The following is a 24,755-nucleotide window of genomic DNA, read 5'->3' on the forward strand; positions in this document are numbered from 1 at the left end:
CTAGGCTCCTCTATCCATGGGATCCTTCAGGCAAGAATACTGAAGTGGGTTGCCATGCCCTCCTCCAGGGGATCTTCCCGACCCAGGGATTGAATCCGTGTCTCTTGTGTCTCCTGGATCTCCTGCATTGGCAGGCGGATTCTTTACTGCTAAGTCAGTTGCAGCCTTGCTACTGCCCCGATGGACAGATGAGTAAACTGAGGTACAGGGAGGCAGGATCTTCTCACGTCACTCTGAACCCCATGGGGGTGGATATTCCCTATGGTTTGGACCACTTCCTCCTAAAGACTCTTAGCCTGGACTCTGGTCTCCTTATAAAAGGTGGTTTCACCTCCTGGGCTGCCCCCAAGGGGTTAAAACTATCTAACAGCCCTTGGAGCAGAGCTTACCCCTCAGGCTTATGGGGTTTACAAGGGGAGGAAAGCCATCCCCTCCCCCAAAGGCAGCTCTGGGAAAAGAGGCTGACCTTCCAGAGACCCCAGAAATTCTCCCTCTTTCATTACACAGACTTTGAAGACAAAAATCAATAAACCAGTAGGAGAGTCCCTCACCAACTCAATGGACATGAGTCTGAGCAAACCCCAGGAGATAGTGAAGGACAGGGAATCCTGGTATGCTGCAGTCTATGGAGTCGCAGAGAGTTGGACACAACTGAGCAACTGAACAACATCAAGGAGAATCTCACCCCTCTCTTATATTGGATGACATTCATAGATTCATAATTAAATGGACCACATTTTTTTAAAGTATTTATTTTTGTTTACCTATTTGACTGTGCTGGGTCTTACTTGCAGCATGTGGGATCTAGTTCCCTGACCAGGGATCAAACCTGTGTCCCCTGCATTGGGAGCTTGGAGTCAGACACTGAACCACCAGGGAAATCCTTGGACTACCTTTTTTTTTCATTTTGAATCTCATATATATATATTTTTTCACTTTGAATCTCTCGATCCCTAAGCAACAGGTCAGACTGCTTCAAGAAACACTTTGGGATAGAAATGTGCATTTTGGCAGAAAATTATAAAGACGCAAGTTACAGACCTCCCTGGTGGTCTAGTGGTTAGGAATCTGCCTGCTAATTCAGAAGACACAAGTTCAATCCTTGACCTGGGAAGATCCCACATGCCTCGGATCAAGGAAGCTGGAGCACCACAATGACTGAACCTGCATTCTAGAGCCCGTGCTCTGCAACAAGAGAAGCCACTTCAATGAAAAGCCTGCATACTGCAAATAGAGAGTAGCTCTCGCTTGCTGCAACTAGAGAAAGCCCTCGCACAGCAATGAAGGCCTAGCACAGCCAAAAATAAATAAATAAATAAAATGAAAAAAAAAGTAATAAAAAATCCCATAAGTCACGTTTACTGAGTGTCTGCTATGTATGAGGCACTGACATAATTTCCTGCTCTCACCATGACTTTGTGTGGTGGGAAATATTACCCATTTTACAGATGGGGACATTGAGGCAAGGACCTTCCCAGGGATATGACCCTGGTCCTCTCAACTTACCCTGCCTTTTTCACGGGAAATGTGTTGGGAGCAGTGAATCAGGTGTGCTTGATTTAAAATACTGCTTAACCTGGTGGTCCAGTGCTTAAGAATCTGTCTTGCAATGCAGGGAATTTTGTTTGATTCTGGCTTCCCTGGTGGCTCAGATGGTAAAGAAACCGCCCGCAATGCAGGAGACCCGGGTTCGATCCCTGGGTCAGGAAGATCCCCTGGAGAAGGGCATGGCAACCCACCCCAGCATTCTTGCCTGGAGAATTCCATGGACAGAGGAGCCTGGTGGGCTGCAGTCCATGGGGTCGCAAAGAGTCGGACATGACTGAGGGACTATTTTCATTCTTCCGGGAACTAAGATCCCACATGCCATGGAACAAGCCTGTGCACCATAACTAAGACCCAACCCACCCAAAGAAATAAATATGTTAAAAAGAATACTGCTGCTTTTGCTGGTGGGATCAGGTTGTGGATCACAGCATGGTGACTGCAAGATTGAAAGTGCAGGGAATCACAGAGGCGGTAATGTCACCATATAGACCCGGAGGAAAGGGCATTGAACCAAAGAGGATGATTCTTCAGCCTTAAAACCTAGTGGAATTTGCCTTTAAAAATATCTAGTGGAATTTGCCCTGCCAAATTTCAGACTCACTGGGACTCGTGATCCTTTCATCCTTCCAATTTCTCTCATTTGCAGTGGGAATATTTATTCTGTCCCTGTCTCACCTTTGTACTTTGGAAGCAGAGAAATTGCTTGATTTCGTAGGTTCACAGTTGGAGAGGAATTTTGCCCCAGGATGAATCACACCTGAATTTCCTGCCCTGAAGCCCCCACATCTTGAACCCTTCAACTGATTAAATGTGGCCCACCCACACAATGAAAGGCGATCTGCTTTATTCAAAGTGCATGAATTTAAATATAAATCTCATTTAGAAAACACCCTCCATGGAAATATCTAAAATCATGTTTGACCATGTAGCTGGCTACCATGGGCCAATCAAGTGAATCTATACAATTAACGATCACATCCCCCGTCTCAAATTTCTTTAAAAAAAAAAAATAATTTAATTAATTAATTAATTTGCTTATTTATTTCTGCCTGCACTGGGTCTTGTTGCTGCATGCAGGCTTTCTCTAGTTGCAGCAAGCAGGGGCTACTCTCTAGTTGTGGTGCACAGGCTTCTCACTGAGGTGGCTTCTCTTGTTGCTGAGCACGGCCTCTAGAGTGTGGGCTAGGTAGTTGTGGTGCATGGGTTTAGTTGCTCCACAGCATGTGGGATCTTCCCGGATCAGGGATTGAACCCATGTCTCCTGCATTGGCAGGCAGATTCTTTACCACTGAGCCACCAGGGAGGTCCCTCAAGTTCCTTAACTTAATCCTATCTGCAAAATTGCTTTTGCCACCTGAGGGAACATTCGTGGTTTCCTAGAATTAGAATCTGGATACCTTTGGGGGCCATCATTGAGGCAGTCACACCTAGGAAGTGAGGTACTGTTACCACACACCCCTCGTTTTACAGAAGTGGGAAGTGGAGGCCCAGAGGGGAGAAGGGAGTCACCCAAGGTCACCCCGTGGGGATGTGACAACACTGGGCAGAGAATATATGCTCAGGTGGGAAAAATGGCTGGTACTCTAGGGTGACCAACCATTCAGATCCATACAGATCGGCCCCAGAGAACTGGGACAACTTGATCCCCCTACCTGGCTCATGGGCATAGTATGGTATGGGGGTAGGCAGAGTTGGTACTCGCTGCTGTGTGACCTCAGGGATGTGGCTGCCCCTCTCTGGGCAGTCTTTCCCCTCTAGGGTGGGCTCTGTGATGGGCTACATGGGGGAAATGCAGGCAGAATGCGAGCTCTCAGCAGGACTCTGCCAGGAGATGCCATCGAGGAGAACATGTGTTTGAGGTAGCCCATCTGGCTGCCCTAGACCCCCTGTTTTCAAAGTCTAGGCCTTTGCGTCCTCAGACCCATGAGCCCTCTTGAGTGCTCAGGGCAGGAGAGCCCTCCTGATTTTATGCCTGGTATTATCCCCTGGGCACTTTACATAAATCATCTTATTTAATCCTTGTATACCCCTTCTGTGGAAGGCTCACTACCTGAATTTAGTACATATGGAATTGGAGGCACAGAAAGGCTGAGCCACCAGTTCAAGGACACACAGCAATACCACACAATGACTTCATGATGGTGCCCACACACATCTCTGGGCCACCACCACAGTTGCTTTTCCCTACAGGCCTTGGAAGTGAACAACCCCCTTTTTTGACATTCCACCCAGGAGGCACGGCCTCTGACATTTCTACAGTTACAGTCCTGGGCAGAGCCCAGATCGTGTGCCCATTTCTGCATGCATGGAAACTTACAGGATGTGTCTTCTGTGGGGCTGCCAAGCAAGTCCATCCCCGTCTCTTCCTGGAGTGGCCTGCAGACCCAGCCAGGAGTGGACACCAGCCACCAGGCACCACAAGTCCAGCCGCAGAAGTGTGGAGTTCAGACAGAATGGTAGCAACAGAATTTGTTTAGTTTTGGGAAATCACTGGGAGAAAATACATCTGTTCATGAGCACAGAAAATCACAAACCATCAGTGCCAGAGGGCTCTCATCAGATCATCTAAAAAATATTAAGCCTTTTTTTTAATACTTTTTGTTCGATATGGACCATTTGTTGGGCTTCCCTGGTGACTCAGACAGTAAAGAATTAGCCTGCAATGTAAGAGACCTGGGTTCGATCCCTGAGTTGGGAAGATCCTCTGGAGGAGGGCATGGAAACCCACTCCAGTATTCTTACCTGGAGAATCTCATGGATAGAGGAGCCTGGTAGGCCACAGTCTATGGTGGGGCAAAGAGTCAGACATGACTGAAGCCTCTAACATACACACATATTGAATTTGTTACAATGTTGCTTTTTTTTTTAAATGTTTTGATTTTTTTTTTGCCGCATGTGGGATCTTAGCTCTCCCACTAGGGATGGAACCCTTGCCCCCTGCATTGGAAGGTGAACCACGGAAGTCCCTAAACTTTTTTTTTTGGATAGTAAAAGCTGGGGCCCAGAGAAAAGGAGGGTCTCATCTATACTATATTTGGAATATAAGCAGCATTCTTCATGGGCTGACCCCACAGGGTTTGGTCTCTGATGAGCCAGAAATTGCCCGACAGACATAGCAGACAACTGAGAGAGGTCTCCATGGCCCATGCTGGACAGGGCTGACCAACAAAATATATCATGAAGTATTGGATGGTGATTCAAAGTACAAAATAAAATGTCCACGAGTCCATACAGAAGTAAGCAAGTGATTGAATAAATAAACATGGAGAGAAGAGACAAATTTTTCTTGCACAGAAGAAGTTCAAATAATGTATGTAAATACTCTATCCCCAAGAAGATGGAGAGTAACTTCTTCTCTGTGAGCATGAGCTGGGCACGGTGACTTCCTTCCAAAAGGGACAGTATGGGAAGAAGGGAGGTGTGACTCTACAGTGGAGACACGTGACCAGCACGACCTCAGCCCGGGGATGCAGGTCAACACCAAGGAAGAGTCATGCTGATGACAGGCACCCCAAGATGATGGATGAGACAGTCCCTCACCTGTGTCCTCCTCTCCACACCCAGCGCTCCAGTGTCACGGTGAGAAAAACACCAGACAAACTCCCACGGAGGGAAGTTCTACAAAATCTCTGACCCCAGTCCTCCTCAAAGCTGTCAAGGGCATCAACAACAAGGAAAGTCTGTGATGGACTTCCCTGGAGGTCCAATGGTTAAGACCTTGCCTACCAATGCAGAGGGCGAGGGTTCGATCCCTGGTTAGGGGAGCTATGATCCCACATGCCTCCTGGCTAGAAAACCAGAACTTAAAACAGAAGCAACGTTGTAACAAATTCAATAAAGAATTAAAAAATGGTCTACATCAAAAAATCTTTTTCTTTTTTAAAGTCTGAGAAACCTAAGGAGACATGATGACTAAATGTTACATGGGATCTTGGGTGGGATCCTAGGAAAGAAAAAGAATATTAGGAGAAAATTACTATGGATATCTCAATAAATTGTGGACTTTGGTTAGTAATGATGTATCAATACCAGTCTATTAATTGTAACATAGGTATCAGCCTCATGTAAGATGTTAATTACACGAGGGGTGTGTTTGGAAGTTTTCTGTAATATTCTTGCAACTTTTCTGTAAATCTAAAGCTACTAAAAAGTAAAATTTTAAAAAGAGAAAGGCAGCCAGCTATGCATCTGTGCCCCTTTAACTGGTGGAGCACGAATTTGCAAAATAAGACCTGCTTTTCCTGGCAATGCCCAGACTGTTTTTTGGACCACAGCTCACTCTGCCTGATTCTGACCCATGTGCTCCGGCTCCTTTGCTCCCCAGGGAAATACTCAGGCAGAAGGGTTTGCAGAGCGCACAGGGCTGTCAGGGGCTGGAGCTGCAGAGCCTGCTGACTCAGGGAAGCACTGCAGCGGTAATTCATCTCTACAACTCAGCAGTGCCAACTCAGCTAAACGGGGAGCTGTTTTGATGGAGAAGGACAGTAGGGCGTTTTTTCTTTTCTTTTCGAATTGTGGTGCTGCAGAAGACTCTTGAGTCCCTTGTTAATCCTAAAGGAAATCAATCCTGAATATTCACTGGAAGGACTGATGCTGAAGCTGAAGCTCCAATACTTCGGCGCTTCCAATGAGTTGGCTCATTGGAAAAGACCCTGATGCTGGGAAAGATTGAGGGCAAGAGGAGGAGGCGACGACAGAGGAGGAGATGGTTGGATGGCATCATCAACTCAATGGACATGAACTTAAGCAAACTCTGGGAGATAGTGAAGGACAGCCTGGTGTGCTGCAGTCCATGGGGTTGCAAAGAGTCAGACATGACTTAGTGGCTGAACAACAACAAGTACACATTTATTCCATCGCCTCTGTTCTTCATAGGGCATGAACTGCCACCCTCTGCAGGGTGGAATCTATTCATGCATCTTCCTCCACACCCTTCCCCCACCCCGCCCACCTTTCTCCCATTCACCATCCTTTAAATGTTCTTTGAGTAACCACTATCTTCCAGGAGTATTGGTGGGTCTTGGAGGTAAAGGATGAATTGGGTGACGCCCTGCTCTTACGGAGGTCAAAAGTCAAAACTAAGCCGAGGTGCAAAAGAAATGAAGACACATATCCATGCAAACTCTCATACCCGAATGCTTACAGCAGCATGATCACACTGGAGACAACCCAAATGTCTATCAAGTGATGAATGGGTAAACAAAACATGGTCCATCCACAAACTAGAATATTATTCAGCTTGGAAAAGGAGAGAAGTGCTGACACTGGCTACCATGTGGAGGGATCCTGAGAACAGGATGCTCAGTGAGAGAAGCCAGATGCAGAAGGACACACATGGTGTGATTCCATTTATATGAGACATTAAAAACAGGCAAATCCACAGACATCAGTTCAGTTCAGTCGCTCAGTCATGTCCGACTCTTTGCGACCCCATGAATTGCAGCATGCCAGGCCTCTCTGTCCATCACCAACTCCCGGAGTCTACCCAAACCCATGTCCATCGAGTCGGTGATGCCATCCAACCATCTCATCCTCTGTCGTCCCCTTCTCCTCCTGCCCCCAATCCTACCAAGCATTAGGGTCAGTGGGTTTGTGGTTGCCAGGGAAATGGGGAGTGACTGCTAATGGGAATGGTTTCATTTTGGGGTGATGGAATGTTTTAGAACTAGAGTTGATGGTTGCACAACAGATGAGTTGTGCATTTAAGATGGCTATTTTTATATTATGGAAATTTCACCTCCATTTAAAAAAGCAAAAAACAAGGTTCGGATTAAGTCAGAAGGTTTTAAAGAGGCATCTTTCTTTCAGATTGAGATGAGACAACTCACATGCCCGTTTCATGTACACGTTGCTCTGTCCCTCTGGTCTGTAGCTGACACCCATGCTCTGAACATGGGGAAGGCAGCTGGTAATTCACAAATACGTCCAGGGTTCGAGGACAGGAGGTGCATCGCCTACTTGCAAGGTTACCCAAAACTGTGCTCCCAAATTGCAGACTGATAGCTGATGAACCGCCGCTAGCTCTGTCCTGCCCACACAGCATTTCACAACATTTTAAACTCGCTGTCAAATCAGAGATGAGACACAAAAAGTCTAGATTTCAGTCTTTTCTTGAATCAGAGCTGCCTTCCTTGTACGGTAACCACCACCAGGAGCTGACTGTCCGCCAGCCCTGCTCACCTGGATGTTGGAATTTCCTTCTAGTTCCTTTTCTCATTGACTCTGCCTTCCCTGCACCCGTCAGTTTGAGGCTGAAGTTCTGTGTGCTAAAATCAGCTAGAACCATCATTTACCCCACGGCAGGACACTCCCTGTGTTGAAATGTTGACATCCCGTTGAAATGCATCATCTTATTTGCTCCTCACAGCATTCCCATGAGGCAAGGAGACCGTTTCACAGAGGAGGAAACCAAGGTTAAACCAGGGAGAGCAGGGAGGGCTGAACCGTTCATAGCGGCTGAGCTGAGTCCAGTCACTGCCCACTACTGCCCCCTTGTGCCCAGTCTGCACATGTGCACCAGCCCCTCAGGTCCACAGTGCTGCAGCTTTCAAAGCCAAGTGTTGTTCAGTTGCTAAGTTGCATCTGACTCTGCGACCCTATGGGCTGCAGCACGCCAGGCTTCCCTATCCTCCACCAACTCCTGGAGCTTGCTCAAATCCATGTCCATTGAGTCGGCGATGCCATCCAACCATCTCACCTTCTGTCTCCTTCTCTTCCTGCCTTCAATCTTTTCCGGCATCAGGGTCTTTTCCAATGAGTCAGCTCTTCACATCACAGGGCCAAAGTACTGGGGTTAATTCCTCAAGCATCAGAAAGATCTCAGCTTCTGCAGATCTGAAACCCCTTCACAAACTCCAAGTGGATCCAGATGGCTCCATGTAGCACCTGCTTTCTGTCTGTGTTGGGAAACCCATGTGGAAAGTGGGGTCCCTCGACTCCACCAGGTGTACAGTGTGGTGGCTTTATCCTTCTGGTGTGGGTTGGCTTGCATCCCCTCAAAACGTTAACTCAGGTCTGAACTCCTAGTACCTAGGAATGTGACCTATTTGGAATAGTTGCAGACATTGTTAAGTTAAGATGAAGTCATACGAGACTCACTGGTGGGCTCATAAGAAGAGGGAAGTTTGGACACACACACAGAGGAGAGGGCCATGGGAAGATGGAGGCAGATGCAAAATCAAAACTACAATGAGGTACCACCTCACACTGGTCCAAATGGCCATCATCAAAAAGTCTGCAAACAATACATACTGGAGAAGGTGTGGAGGAAAGGGAACCCTCCTACACTGTTGGTGGGAATGTAAATTGGTGCAGTCACTATGAGAACGGTATGGAAGTTCCTTCAAAAACTAAAAATAGAGTCACGCTATGATCCAGAAATCCCACTCCTGGGCATATATCCAGAGAAAAATAAAATTTGAAAATATATAGACCCTTAGGTTCATTGCAGCACTATTTACAATGGCTAAGACGGAAGCAACCTAAATGCCCACCGATGGATGAATGGGTATAGAAGATGTGGGACATATAGACCATGGAATATTATAACCATAAGAAAGAGCAAAATAATGCCATTCGCAGCAACAAGGATATACCTTGAGATTGTCATATTGAGTGAAGTAAGTCAGACAGAGAAAGACAAATATCATGATATTGTTATATGTGGGATCTAAAAAAGTGATACAAATGAACTTATCTACAAAACAGAAAGAGTTACAGATGTAGAAAATAAACTTATGGTTACCAGAGGGTACTCGGGGAGATAAATAGGAAGATTAAGATGGACATATACATACTTTGTTGTTGTTGTTCGGTCACTAAGGCAAGCCTGACTTTTGCAACTCCATGGACTGCAGCATGCCAGGCCTCCCTGTCCCTCACTATCTCCTGGGGTTTGCCCAAGTTCATGTCCATTGAATCAGTGATGCTATCCAACCATACACACTACTATACATAAAATAGATAAATAAGGACCTGTCATATAGTATAGGGAACTCTACTCGGTGCTCTGACCTATAATGACCTATATGGGAACAGAATCTAAAAAAGAGTGGATACATGTATATGTATAAGACTGACTCACTTTGCTGTACACCTGAAACTAACACAATGTTGGAAACCAACTATACGCCAAAATTTTTTTAAAAAACTAAAAAATAAAACACAAGCTTAAAAAAAGAGATGGAGGCAAGAAGTGATGCATCTACAAGCCAAAGAACACCAAGGATGACCAACCACCATCGGAAGCAGGAAGAGGCAGTGAGGATCCTTCCCTAGCACCTTCAGAGGGAGGATGGCCCTGCTGACACCTTGATTTTGGATGTTTAGCCTCCAGAAATGTGAGAGAAAACGTCTCTTGTTTTAAGCCAGCTGTGGTACTTTGTTAAAGCACTATCCAAACTTCCCTCCTGGGCATTCCTTCTGGACATGATGTCTGTGAACCCTCCACCCTGACACCTGTGATCTAACCAGGCTCTCTTACATACTGCAGTCCCTACCATGCGAAGGTCCTCACTGCCCCAATGCCTTTGCACATCCTGCCCCCACTGACTAGAGGGGCCACTTCCTGCTTTCTTTGCCCAGTGAAATTACTTAGCCTTTGAGGCTGGGTCAGTGTCCTCTAGAAGACCCTGTCTGAATCTGACCTCCACCTTATCCCTGCATTCTGCCTCTTCCTCTCTTGCTTTGGTGAGTCACAGGCCTGGCCCTGGAAGAAGCAGCCCTCAGCAAGGGTCTGTTGAAGGAAAGATTGAGTCAGGGCACATTTTGCAAGTGGCGGGGAAAGGCCAAAATCAAGAAATACCTGTCACTCAGAATCAGCTGATATTGCAATAGTTCTGGCTTCAGAGGTGACCCCTAGACCTAGTTCTACTCTCAGGTTCTAGACTCTGTCTTAATATTACTCATGGTGTGAAAGAAAGGAATTGGGAATAAACTATGGGCCCCAGGACCTTTGAATATGCCTCCTGCTTCCCAAGGGACTTCCCAGGTGGCTCAGTGGTGAAAGAATCTGCCTGCCAATGCAGGAGACACAGGTTTGATCCCTGGGTTGGGAAGATCACTGGAAAAGGGAATGACAACCCACTCCAGTATTGTTGCCTGGGAAATCCTATGGACCGAGGAACCTGGCAGATTACAGTCCATGGGGTCCCAAAGAGTCGGACACAACTGAGCACTGCTTCCCAAACAGTGCTCCAGGTCTTTGATGGCCTTCAGACTGGCCGCGCTGCCTCAGTCTCCCCTCCAGGGCTTCCCAGCCTCTGCTTCTGCCTGATCCACAGCCACCTCTGGTGCAGGGTAACAGCAAAAACTCTTTCTGAGCATTACGTAGGCTTTTCTGAGGCTCAAAGCTGGACTAGCAGCTCCAGGGCTTACAATAGGACTCTTGCAAACCTAAGTTGAGGGAACTGCGGAGAGGCCTTCAAAAATTACAGGCAACTTTGGTGGTTTCAGACACTCAGATAAATCTACCCTTCTCTGCACTTTCTGACACCTTTTTCCATTCATCTTGTTCTGGTCTCCCCCAACACTATCACCTCTTGGCTGGATCAGAAAGCCTTGTTGGGGAACTTCGTTGGTGGTCCAGTGGCTAATACTCCACACTCCCAATGCAGGAGGCCTGTGTTTGATCCCTGGTCAGGGAACTAGATCCCACGTGCCGTAACGACAGATCTAGCTACAACTAAGACCTGGCAAGGTAAAGAAATATTTTTAAAAAAGAAAGCCTGGGGTTGTGAGCAGAAGCACAGACCTCCCAGCCCTTGCTCCCTATACCCTACTTCATCCCCGGCAGTCACTCTGGCTCAGCGGATGCAAACAGGATGTTCTGGACCTAACTGTGTTCTCCCAATGCCCAGTATGACTATGTTTGGAGATAGGGTCTTTAGGAGGCAATTGAGATTTAAGGAGGTCAAAAGTGTATAGCCCTGGGACCTTTCTGGCGGTCCAGTGGTTGGGACTCCACCCTTCTACTGCAGGAAGTGGGGGTTCGATCCCTGGTTGAGGAACTAAGATCCCACATGAGCGGTCAAAAAAAAAATGTGTGGGGTCCTGATCCCTTAGGACTGTGGCCTTACAAGAGGAGGGAGAGCCACAAGAAAGCTCTCTCTCTACCACTGAACACAGAGGAAAGCAAGAAGCCAGGAAGAGAGCCCTCAACAGAAGCCAGCCCTGCTGGCACCATGATCTCAGACACAGAGCCTCCAGAGCTGTGGAGAATAAACACCTGCTGTTGAAGCTGCCCCATGTGCTGTATTCTGTTGTGACAGCCCAGCATCACTGGAGTGCAGGAAAGAGAAAGCGGAGTGGGTGGGGGACAGTGGATGCGCAGGGCTCCCCATCACTTCCTGCTCTAAACCCACGGCTCCTGCCTGACAGTTTTTAGGACTGCTGAGCTGGACAACATGAAGTCACTGCTGTGTGTGCGTTGAACTAGGAGAGGGAGCATGCTTGGCCTACCCTGTGCAGGGATGGGCACATATAGACAGAGACTGAGCATAGGTAGATAGACAGATAACAAACAGACACAGAGAGAGACAGAGAGAGGAGGGAAAGAGAGAACAATAAACGAAGTATCAATAAAATCTTAAGAGTCAGCAAATCTGGGTAAAAGTTTACAGATATTCCTTACACCATTCTTATAATTTTTATTTTCTAAGCTTGGGACTATGTCAGAATAAAAAGTTACAAGGGAGAGGGATAAATTGGGAGATTGGGATTGACATGTACTTACTGTCTGTGCTCAGTCGCTTCAGTCGTGTCCGACTCTTTGCGACCCTATGGACTGTAGCCCACCAGGCTCCTCTGTCCATGGGATTCTCCAGACAAGAATATTGGATTGGGTTGCCATGCCCTCCTCTGAGGGATCTTCCCAACCCAGGGATTGGACCCGTGTCTCCTGCATTGCAGGCAGATTTTTTTTTTTTTTTGTCGCTGAGCCACTGGGAAAGCCCATACACACTACCATATATAAAATAAATAACTAAAAAGGACCTACTGTATAGCACAGGGAACTCTCTTCGATGCTCTGTAATGACCTATATGGGAATAGAATTTATAAAAAGAGTGAATATGTGTATACATATAACTGACTCACTTTGCTGCACAGCAGATACTAACACATTGTTAATCAACTATTTGTTATTGTTTAGTTGCTAAGTCGTGTCTGACTCTTCACGATCCCATGAACTGCTGCATGCCAGGCTTCTCTGTCCTTCACTATCCTTCGGAGTTTGTTCAAACTCATGTCCATTGAGTCGATGATGCCATCCAACCATCTCATCCTCTGTTGGATGGCATCATTGACTATACTCCAATAAAGAAAAGGAAAAAAAAACTACAAACACAATGAAGAGCTCAGATGCGGCAAGACCTAGCACAGCCCCCCGAAAAAGAAAAAAAATTTACAAACAAAACCCACAGGGTGAGACACCTAATCCTGCACCCACCTCCTTAGCTGTGAGATGCTGGCCAAACCCTTCCCCACCTAGGTCCTCAGTTTCCCCACCCAACTTTCCTTCAGTCCCTCAATTTGCTTCTGCTGGCCCCAGGGCCTTTGCACATGCTGCTCTCTTTGCTTGGAATGCTTGATTGCTACCCTCAGCCTCTTTTCCCTGTTCCCCCCTCATCATCCTTCACAGCTCAAGGTCAGCTCCTCCTCTAACCTCCCCAACCCAGTCAGACCCCACCCAGGCTTGCTCCAGGTGCCAAGAATCTAGCTGCAATTTTCCATTGGCCGGTGAGGTTATAAGGGACTACCTGTCTCTTCCCTAGCCTTCCAGCATGCCACGAGGGCATCTCTCCTGTTTGCCAGGTGTCCCTAGCGTCTCATCCATGGCCTGGCACAGTTGGTGCACATCGCTAGAATGAATGGATGGGCAAAGGAGGCAGTGAATGGGTCATCTCCAGGCAGCCCTCAGCTATAGTCCATGGGAATCTGCAGAAGTGTGGAAAGACACTGCAGAAAACAGGCACAGTTTGCATGCCCGGACACACCCAGGGGAAGCTGGGAGAGGTCCCAGGAAGGGATCGCTGTCCTGGAAGGAATAGAATCAGGGGTTGTCTGACTCAGACAAAGGTGCTTATGTTGGGCTGCATCTGGACACTGTATAAGGAGCTTTACTCACTCCTCCCAGAATGAGGAGGACATTGCCTCAACGAAGGCATGTTCCCAACCGGGGGCTGCACAGCCAGCCACTATCCTGTGAACACTGAACCACTGAATGGGGGAGAGGAGCCCTCTGCAGCTGGGGAAACTCACTTGAAATTCACACGTGCAGCTGCAGTCAGCCCCACTTTGTCTCAAGGAGGCTTGGGAGAGGAGGGTCTCTTTTATGGGGGGTGGGGGATGGGTAAAAGGAACCAGAGTGAAGGAGATACAAGCTGATAACAATGATGCTGGGACTTCCCTGGGGGTCCAGTGGTGAGGACCTCCCCTCCCAATGCAGGGGCTGAGGGTTCAATCCCTGGGGTTGGGGAGCTAGGCTCCCACCTGCCTTATAATCAAAAAACCAAAACATAAAACAGAAGTAATATTGTAACAAATTCAATAAAGACTTTAAAAATGGTCCATACCAAAGAAAACTTAAAAAAAAAAAAAAAGAATAATGTTGAGTCTTCCCTCATGGTCCAGTGGTTACGACGCCGAGATTCCACTGCAGAGGGTGCATGGTTGGGGAACTAAGATCCCGTCTACCTCTGAGGTGCAGCCAAAAGATAAATACATAAAAAATAAGGAAAAGAAAAATGATGCTGCAGGCAGCATCAAATTCTCAAACCACTTTGTGAGCCAGGAATGACTGTCCCTATTCTACAGGTAGGAAAACTGAGGCACAAAGATGCTCAAAGAGCTGTCCGAGGTGGCTGCACAAACCCATCAGAGAATTGGAATCTGAACCCACTGGCGTCTGGTTCCACAGCTCATGCCCTCTTGTTTCCGCTGTGTTGCTTGAAATAAAACTAGAGTGAGCAAAGTGAGTTTTGTGCTGTCATCAGATAATTTTTTTTTTTTAATGTCCAGGAAGGCTTGGAGTTTGCCGCCTGGGGAGGCGGGGTTGAATCAGAAGGTTTTTGAAGTCTGGACCTGGGAATGCTTTGGTCTCAGTGGAGGTCAGAGTTCATGGGACCACAAGGTGAGTGATGCTGAGACTGGTTGGAGATGTTTCTAAACCCCCAGAGCGCTTGGTGCTGAGCGCTTGGAACCCACTGAGATCACCCATCTAATTTCACCTTTTTCGTGGGACAAAACAGACCTTTCACAGATGAGGGACAGCTCCTCAAGGTGGCTGGCTCTTGCCCACTCTGGGGCATTTTTAGCCATGGGAGGAGCCCCTGCCAAAACTTTTATACACGCTGCTACATTTAAAATGGAAAACCAACAAAGACTTACTGTATAGCACAGGGAACTCTGCTCAATGTTATGTAGCAGCCTGGATGGGAGGGGAGTTGGGGGGAAAACAGATACATGAATATGTATGGCTGAGTCCCTCCACTGTTCACCTGAAAGTGTCGCAACACTGTTGATCAGCTATACCCCAATTCAAAATAAAAAGTTAGAAAAATGATCTTTAATCCACCCAAACCGCCAGGTATCATGAGATCCCTTTTCTTTCAAAAAATTTTTTAGTTTATTTTCTGGCCAAACCGCACAGCATGTGGGATCTTAGTTCCCTGACCAGGGATCAAACCTGCATTCCCTTCATTGGAAGTGCAGAGTCTTAACCACTGGACTGCCAGGAAGTCCCATGAAACCCCTTTCTACACAACCTGGCAACAGTGCTCCTTGTATTGAATTGAAGAGAAAGACTTTCACGGGGGAATGTAGGACAAAGAACATTCTAACGGTGAATGAATAGGAGCTTGACTCCAATGAAGTTGCCATCTCCTTCTCAAACTAAGTCTTCCTGAAGACAATGGTACTGGGCAGACAAGAGATGCTTGGTTATTCTGATGTGGGGCATCTATTGCTGTAAGAACCACAAGGGGGCTTCCCTAGTGTTCCAGTGGCTAAGACTCTGAGCTCCCAATGCAGGGGGCCTAGGTTTGATCCCTGGTCAGGGAACTAGATCCCACATGATGCAACTAAGAGTTTGAATGCTGCAACTAAAGATCCTGCATGCCTAAACTAAGACCCAGGGAAGCTAAATAAATAAATTAAATGTTTTTTTTAAAAAAGAGGAAGAGCCACAAGGATTTGGGTGAAAAGGACTAGACTGCCGAGAAGCCCAAGATTCTCAAATGAGGGGGTGATGCCCTCAACATCACAGCTTCTCCTGGGACAGGTTGACAGGAAGCTCTAGACTTCCCCCATCAGCCTGTTCTGCTTTTGAAAGGATGGGCGTATAAACTATGCACATATGGGGCCATTCGAGTCCAAAGAGCCTAGATTAGACTCAAACCTTTCATGCCTGTCCCTCAGCCTAGTTCTGCCCTCAGCACCCTCACCCACTGAGACTTTCTGGAGCTGGAACTCCTTCCCAACTTTTCTTTTCCAAGAATGTGCCCAGTCTCGTTAACCTTCCTTCCCAGATGGTTATGCAACTAACTCTTGGGCATCATCTCCCTGGGATAAACTCCTTGTATTACAGTGGGAGGAAGGGACTTCTCTGGTGATCCAGCGGTTAAGAATCTGTCCTGCAATGCTGGGAACATGGGTTCGATCCTTGGTCGGGGAACTAAGACCCACATGCCTTGGGGCAACCAAGTCCACGTGCCACAACTAGAGAGTCTGTGTGCCAAAGCTTAGACTCCATGCAGCCAAATAAATATTTTTTAAAAAGTGGGAGGGAGGGACTTTCCTGGTGGATCAGTGGTTAAGAATCTATATTGCAGTGCAAAGGACGTGGGTTAAATCCACGGTTGGGGAACTGAGATCCTGCAAGTCATGCAGCATGGCCAAGAAAAAAAAAGTGGGAAGGAGATGAGGAGTTGAATCGGGGGAGCCTGTGCTGATGATATTTCCTCTTACTTAATGCCTTGCTGGAGGAGAAAACAGAGACAAGTACCTCAGCCACACATGGCTCCCTTCTTATGATTTTTCATTCCTACTAATGACTGTCATCCATTAACCCATATCTACTGAGCACCAACTGTATGCCTGTGATCACACCAAAGGCCCCTGTTCTCATGGGCTCCATCGTGGAGAACAGATTGTAAACCAGTGTATGGAATAGTCAGCATATTGGATTGTATGAGTCTCCTGTGGCTGCTGTAACAAATTGTTCCAAATTTAGTGGCTTCAAACAGCACAGATGTATTCTCTTATGAATCTAGACACCAGAAGTACGTCTGAAATCAGTTTCATGGGGCTGGTTTCTCCAGGAGAAACCAGTGCAGTGCTACTGTGTCCCTGGCCAGGTGGTCTCTTCTTCCCATGACTCCAAGTTGTTACTGTCATCATCACAGCTCCTACACCTGTAGAAAAACCTTCCTTTGTCTACAAAGGAAGACAAGCTTTTTTTTTCAACTGTGCCCTGAGGCATGTAGGATCTTACTTCCCCAACCAGGGATTGAACCTGCACTCCCTTCGCTGGAAGCTCAGGGTCTTAACCATTGGACAGCCAGGGAAGTCCCCTGCCATCCTCTTATACCAGGGGTCCTCAAACTCTGGGATCTAATGCCTAATGATCTGAGGTGGAGCTGATGCAATAATAATAGAAATACAGTGCACAATAAATGTAATGTACTTGAATCATCCCGAAATCATCCCCTTGCCCCCACCCCAGGTCTGTGGAAAAACTGTCTTCCGTGAAACTGGTCCCTGGTGCCAAACAGGTTGGGGACCACTGTCTTATACAGAATCCTGTGACTACATTGAGGACCTCCCCCTAAACAATCCAAGATTGTCATCTCCCCATTTTGAGATCCTTAACTCAATCATATTTGCAAAGTGCCTTTTGCCACATTAACAAATATTCTCCAGGGAGGGATTAGGACATGGATATCTCGGGAGGGCTGTTATTTAGGAAGGAAACAATTTAAGAACTGGGGGAGGTGGGTAATGAAAGGGCTAGGAGGTCCTCTCTAAGAAGGTGGCCAGTGGGCGGAGATCTGAAGGAGGTGGGGGAAGGCAGGTGTCTGGGGAAGAGCATTCCTGGCAGAGGGAACAGCCAGTGCAAAGTCAGAACATCAGAGCCAGCCCAGCACAGAAGGAACAGGAAGGGAGCAGCAGGGGCTGGAGGGCACAAAGGGTGGAGAGTGGCAGGAGCAAGTGGAGGCTGAAACCCAGATTTTTCAAGGGATGAACATTTGACCCAGGGATTTTAAGCGGGGATATGAAACAGTCCATCTGGCTGCTGCAGATAAAAACACACTATTACCTGGATTCTTGGGAACCCCGGTAAGAAGACTGTAACAGCCCATGAAAGTATCAGTTGCTCAGTCATGTCCACCTCTTTGCGACCCCATGGACTGTAGCCCACCAGGCTCCTCAGTCCATGGAATTCTCCAGACAAGAACACTGGAGTGGGTAGCCATTTCCTACTCCAGGGGATCTTTCTGATCTAGGAATCGAACCTGGGTCTCCTGCACTGCAGGCAGATTCTTTACCATCTGAGCCACCAGGGAAGCCCAATAGTCCATAAGATGGTTTTCTTCATAGAAGAATGTTTAGAATTCTTACAAGAGTGTGGAAATGGGAGCTATTTTAGCACTTTGGCAGAGGTGGGCGGGGAGAGGTGGAAAATCCATCTTAAGTCAGCAAATACCAATTATGAACTTGGCCGAGTCAACTAAGGTGTCTGCACCACACCTGGGAGAAATGCCGGTCCGGGCCACTCCCACCACGGCTGGCGCACAGACCGGGGCAGCCGTACCTGGGCAGAGCTTCGTCCTGCCATTCTTCCTTCACGTCCACGTTCTCCATCCGGAGTGTGGCTTCGGTGGTCCCCATGAGAGCTGGGAAGAGGTGCCGACTTCAAGTAGCAGTGAATCCTGAAGAAGAGCTGTGGACGGAGGGTTTACTAGACGATCATCCTAATGACAATTCCCCAGCCATGCACAGAACTTCAGACATCCATCTGCAAAGAGCACTTGTGTCTGTCATCTTACTGAATCACTGCCTGGACCCATGAGGCTTCTCCATGTCACAGGTGAGAAAACAGAGACATAGAAAGCTTAAAATCCATGTGGGAGGGTCAGGAATTTGAACCCAAAGGAGGGGCTGAGCCTCCAGTTATAAACTACCTCCCAGTGAAGCTCTGAAATCCACCCTCCCCATGGTTCACCTGCCCTCCCTTACCTTGGTTCAATTAGGAAGCCATAAATGCAATTAAAGTCATTTATACTACTAAAGTGCTAATGACTGATAATAATTAAGTTTCCTTGCCAGGATTGACATTCAGACAGGACCTGGTTAACCCCTAACCACCTTTATCTTCTCTGGCCCACCTCCCCTGCCCCTCTATCTGCTACTCCCATGCCCCCAAGAAGAAGCAAGACCTGACAACCTGACCCTAGGACTAAAAAAGACAGTGAGAAGGTGCCTGGGGTTGGGAATCAGGATCATAATTTCTCACTAACCACAAAATGCCAATTTTCTTTTTAACGTTGTGAGGAACCAGCTGAGGGCAGGCGTGGGGTGGGGTTAGCACTCTAGATGGTGGCTTAAGTGCTGGGCTGTCTGGGACTGTGGTCAGAACTGCTGAGTGAGACTGAACTTGGGGCATGAACATGAACATGCCTTGAGGCATGGCAGGCTTCCCCTGCCTCAGTTTCCCTGTCTATCAATGAAAGACTTGATCCAGAAATAACCTCTAATATCCCTTTCGGAATTACACCCAAGATCTTATGACTCAACGAATAGCACAGGTTCTGTGCTTTTAAGCCAGTGGTTCTCAGTTGGGGGTAATGGTGCCTCCCCCCTCACCAGTCACTTGGTAATATTTGGAGGCATGTTTTTAGTTATCACATGGGGTGGGGGAGCGCTACTGACATCAAGTGGGTGGAGAACAGTGATGCTGCTCAATGCCTTCCAGTGTCCAGGATGGTCCCCCCTGAATAAAAAATCATCTGGCCCCAAACGTCCGTAGAGCTGAGATTAAGTTGTCATCTTCACTTGCCAGCACCTAAGGTCCCGCCTCCAGCCCTCCCCCCTCCCCCACGCCGCAGCTGCCCCTCTAAAGCCGGTGGGTGGCTCTCAATTTGGGTGTGTCTTTCAAAGCCCCTCGGTGGACAGAAACCCCTGTGGATGGTGGGTCTGCCTTTGGGATTGGGGCTCAGAGGGAGGACTCAGAGGGAGCAGGGTGAGGGCCAGGTAGGAGAGAGGGGGTGTCTGAAATGTGACCCTCCCCCATTCAGTGAGAGTTTCTCACTCGATTTTGTCACTGCCCTGGATGTCGTCACTCATTCATGGAGGAGGGACAGAAAGACGCAGTACGGAAGAGGGGGGCGGGGGGAGAAGAGAGATCTCGTCCTGATGCTATGGGCAACCGCCACCCAGAACCTTACCACAAGGGAAAGTTCGCGTCAGTAGAAATTCATTTTCTTTATGAAGGGAGTGGTCTTTGCGTCTGTCTTCCTTCTGCTGAGATGAATGTGACCTCAGCCCCCCGAAAAGGGCCACCACCCCTACTCTTACCCACAGCCGAGCCTGGAGCCTCACATGTATGCCCCACGATCCTCTAAACGCCGGGATGTGGGTGGGTCCCGCTGGGCTCTGGACACTCCCGCCCTCTGGTCCCCACTTCACATTCAAGGACCATCGAATAAGGAGGCAGCGAGAGGAAGCTGAGAAGCGGTCCTTTCTGCCATGGTGCTGAATTAACAGCCCCTCGCATACAAGTTCAGACACAGGAGGAGGCATCTCTTGTCTGTAACCATCTCCCTTCCTCCCCACCCCATAGACAAGCCTTTACGTGCACTTCTGTCAAATCCTTTTTCCAAATCCGCTCACGGCGTTATAAATAGGAAACGCACAGGGTTGGGACGTTTACATTTCGGTCTCGCAGGAAGCGTCCCAGAGAGGAGCTGAGGGTTTGAGCCGCCTAATCTCCCAACACAGCCTGGAAATGGTGCAATCCTCTGCCTTCCAGGTGAACGGTGGGCACGCGAGGTGAACCTTGTGGGTGTGTATGTGTGTGTGTGTGCGCGCGCGCGGCGGATGGTTTTCTCCGCGTGGGGAAAAAATGGAGGTGTTGCCATTCCAAGAATCACCAAGTACCCCGGCTCTCCGCTCCCACCCGCCCATCTGCCAGAAGCCGGGTTTGCAGCCCCCAGATACATGGGGGACGATCTTCCTCGACAGGGCGGGGACAAAGTGGACTCACCTCCGCACGAGTACCGGCTCCCTCCGCGGCCTCTCCCGGGTGAGCGCAAACAAAGACGAGCCCCGGGCGCCGGTCCCCGGGCCTTCAGAGCATCCGAGGAAGATGCGCTCAGTGCGAACTCTGCATCCAAGGAAGGTCACCCAGAGCAACGCGGCGGGCGCAGACGGGCGCTTTTTGTCCAGGGATGTTGGGGCGGCGGGCGGGGAAGGCTTGCAGTTAGCGGTCGACTCCCCCTTGCTCGGCCGCGGCTGCGTCTCGGGTCATCGTCGTCTCAGCTTGTGCCTCCCGAGGTATTTTCTTCTCGCCAGCTCATAGCTGGCAGAGGCTCGGCTTCCTTTAAGACAGTCAATTATGCTGCTTTTGTGTGCTTGGTGGGTGGGTGGGGGCAGGGCTGACCAAAAAGCACAGCCCCCTGGCAGAATCGGTGCTCTCCATTGGCTGAGAGGGGAGCAGTGCTAAGAGCCTCACTGGGGGCAGAAGCGGAAATGATTCCTGATGGCGCATCACAGATTTAAAAACAAAAACAAGGAACAAATAAATAAATAAATGGCAGCGATGGCCTCATTCCTTGGAATATGAGAAGGAATAATAACCTCCTGTACCCACTTCGTGGGTCCCTCAGCTGACCACTTCCTATGACCCATGTGCCGAAGACCAGGCTGGGTGCTGGGGAGGCAGAAAGATTCTTAAGACACACGCTCTCGGGGCCACCGAGGGAAAGGCGCCCCCTGCAGGTGTGCGTGCGGTAGCCCCGCCCTGAAAGACGGTAGAATAGAGTTAAGAGCACACTCTCTGAAATCAGACCATAATGGGTTTGAGCACTGGCTCAGCCACGAACTGGGGGGCTCGACTGGGTAAGTGATCGTACCTGTTGGGCCTCAGTTTCCTCATCTGCGAAAAGGAAACGTTAGGCTTCTGGCGTTTCAGCATTTAATGAGGTGACCCGGGCTAGGTGCTTGGCACATACCACAGCATGAGAAGAGTTCTGTGCGTGTTTCCTGCTGTTACTGATTATGTTTAGACTGGTAGCAGGTTGAGTGGTGCCTCCCGGCCCCCGGTAAAAGATACCTCCATGTTTTAGCCCCTGGAACTTGTGAATGTAACCTTATTTGGGAAAAAAAGGGTCTTTGCAGGTGGAATTAAGTTAAAGATCTCCAGATGAGATCATCCTGGATTACAGATGAGCCCTAAATCCCACGACAAGTAACTTCATGAGAGAAGAGAAGGAGGGGGGACACCATGTGAGATGGAGGCAGAGATCAGGGTGAGGCGTCTACAAGCCAGGGGACATGAAGGATGGCTGGCGGTCTCTAGAAGCTGGGAGGTGGGGGGAGAGCACCCAACAGATTCTCCTCACAGACCCCAGAAGGCGCCAACCTTGCCACTATATTCAGATTTCTGGCCTCCAAAATTGGGAGAGAAAAAAATTTCTGGGACTCTCCTGGCAGTCCGCTGGTTAAGACTCCATGCTTCCATTGCAGGGGGCTTGGATTCAATCCCTGGTCAGGGAACTAAGATCACACATGCTATGCAGCATGATAAAACAACAACAACCCATTTTTCTATTGTTTTGAGTGTCCTAGTATGGTACTTTGTTATGGCAGCCACAAGAGACTTAATACATAACCCCAAACAGGGTTGGATACCTGTTGTTCTCTCCTGTGCTTCTTAATCACTGTGGTGGTTTTTCACTTGTTCTGTGAACACATCATGCTCATTCCCACCACAGGGCCTTTGCACAAACTGTTCCCTCTGCCAGGAATGCCCTTCTCCCAGATGTTTGAATTATTCAGGTGTCAGCTCAGAGAGGTCTTCCCTGATCACCCCCAACCTTTACCTCTTACTCCATCATCCTTCATCCCATTACCTAGTCTGATTTGTCTTTCAGTATAATTTTTTTTTATCACTGTGGTAAAATACACATCAGCTTCCCAGGTGGCTCAGCAGTAAAGAGTCCAGCTGCCAATGCAGGAGATGCAGGAAATACTAGTTTGATCCCTGGCTTGGGAAGATCCCCTGGAAAAGGGCATGGCAACCCACTCCAGTATTCTTGTCTGGAAAGTTCCATAGACAGAGGTGCCTGGCGGGCTGCAGTCCATCAGGTCACAAAGTTAGGACATGACTGAGCACATGCACACAAGTACAAAGTATGCATCACATATACCACTTTAGCCATTTGAAAGTGTATGGTTCAGTGACATTAAGTACATTCATGGTGTTGTGCCATGATAACCACTCTCTAGTTTCAGAACTTTTCATCACCCTAAATCCGTACCCATTAAGCAGTCCTTTAATTCCCCCTTCCCAGCCCCTGGCAACCACTAATCCACTTTCTGTCTCTGTGGATTTGCCTGTTCAGGATATTTCATATCAATGGAATAATCCACTATGCCATCTTCTGTATCTGGCTTCTCTCACTGAGCATCATTTTTCCAGGATCATCTGCATCATGGTGTGTGTCAGTGCTTCCTTCATCTTTTTGGCTGAATCATATATTTCATTGTATGTATGCATGTGCCATTTTTTGGTTTATTCATCCATCAGTAGATAAACAAAAAGTATTTCTACATTTTCGCTGTTGTGGGTGTACATGGATTTATTTGAATCCCTGTTTTCGGTGAACTTGGGTGTATACCTGGGAGTGGCCTTGCTGAATGATACGCTAATTCTATGTTTAAGGCTAGTGATGCATTTCTTTTTTTAAATTTTTGAGTGTGTGGAATGTGGGATCTTAGTTTCGTGGCCAGGGATCAAACCCATATCCACTCATTGCAAGGCAGGTTCTTAACCACTGGACCACAGGGTAAGTCCCAAAAATACAGATGATTTTAAACAGTGGGGTTTTTTTTTTTGACCATGTCACATGGCATGTGGGACCTTAGTTACCCCACTAGGGATTGAACTCATGCCCCCTGAATTGGAAGCACAGAGTCTTAATTAACCACTGGACTGCCAGGGAAGTCTTTTTTTTTTTTTTTCCCATAACACAATTGTTTGAAATTATTTACTTGTTTCTTTGTTTATTCTAGGACTCCCCTCCCTCCACTTACTGGAATAGAAATTTCAAGAGAAAAGAGACTTGGTTTCTTTTGTACACTGTAATGTACCATGGCAGCTGCACCCGACTCAAAGAAGATATTGGGAAATGCAGGTAGACACCATAGATGCAGGTTCCGTTTGTGGTCTCAAACAACACTCTATTCACGTGACCACCCCTCTTACTGGTTTGGTGGCTGTGGTCTTCTGAGCCAAAGGAGGAGAGCCCAGAGCCTCTGGGACAAAGTCTGGATTCTGCACTTTCTGGCTGGAGGCAGTGGAGCTCTGGGGAGAGACACTAAGCCAGGAATCCAGATTAGCTCTAGTGCTGGGCACTGGGGTCCAAAACATGAATAAGACTTTGCTTTCAAAGAACTCCTACTCGGAGAAGCAAATGGACAGGGGAGTGTGGGCTGACGTAAGAGTCCCCAGTGGCACAGTGGTAAAGAATCCACCTGTCAAATGCAGGAGACGCAGGTTCGATCCCTGGGTTGGGAAGATCCCCTGGAGAAGGAAATGGCAACCCACTCCAGTATTCTTGCCTGCAAAACTCCATGGATAGAGGTGCCTGGCAGGCTACAGTCCACGGGGTCACAAAAGAGTCAAACACGACTTAGTGACTAAACAACAGCAAAAAGACATCTTTGGAGTAGAGTGGCTGTGTGGGGCATGGGGAGATTTCTCCGAGTTGGGCAGGGGAGGTGATTATGTGAGTTGGACCCTGAGGAGTGAGTAGGAGTTGGATGGATGGAGGAGAAGAAAAGCATTTGCGACAGGACTTCTGTAAAGTAGCGGCCCCTCCTTCCTGGGAGCGAGCCGGGAGCTGTCCGTGGTGCTGCTGCCGCCGCAGCCAAGCCTCTTGAGCGAAACAAGTTTGGCTCTTGTCGGGTTTATTTTTAATTGTGGTTA

General features: G+C 48.1%; 1 protein-coding gene across 3 annotated transcripts in view; it reads right to left on the bottom strand.

The window, feature by feature from the left end:
* ATCAY (ATCAY kinesin light chain interacting caytaxin) overlaps positions 1 to 24,755 on the bottom strand; it is a 50,879-nt gene that overhangs the window by 16,748 nt on the left and 9,376 nt on the right. Inside the window, exons 2-5 of one of the 3 annotated variants that reach the window (XM_081499770.1) lie at positions 20,811 to 21,302; positions 19,993 to 20,065; positions 18,360 to 18,488; positions 12,545 to 12,584 (exon numbers count right to left, since the gene is read on the bottom strand). In XM_081499770.1, the coding sequence (XP_081355896.1) occupies positions 12,545 to 12,584; positions 18,360 to 18,383 (64 nt within the window). In that variant the 5' untranslated portion in view covers positions 18,384 to 18,488; positions 19,993 to 20,065; positions 20,811 to 21,302. Of the gene's footprint in view, positions 1 to 3,865; positions 3,925 to 12,544; positions 12,585 to 18,359; positions 18,489 to 19,992; positions 20,066 to 20,460; positions 20,568 to 20,810; positions 21,303 to 24,755 lie in introns of those variants that run through there. The other 2 variants (XM_081499768.1, XM_081499769.1) reach the window with 2 other exon arrangements.

This window comes from Giraffa tippelskirchi, chromosome 6 (assembly GCF_054371585.1).
Source record: "Giraffa tippelskirchi isolate mGirTip1 chromosome 6, T2T-mGirTip1v1.2.pri, whole genome shotgun sequence".
Taxonomy (NCBI): domain Eukaryota; kingdom Metazoa; phylum Chordata; class Mammalia; order Artiodactyla; family Giraffidae; genus Giraffa; species Giraffa tippelskirchi.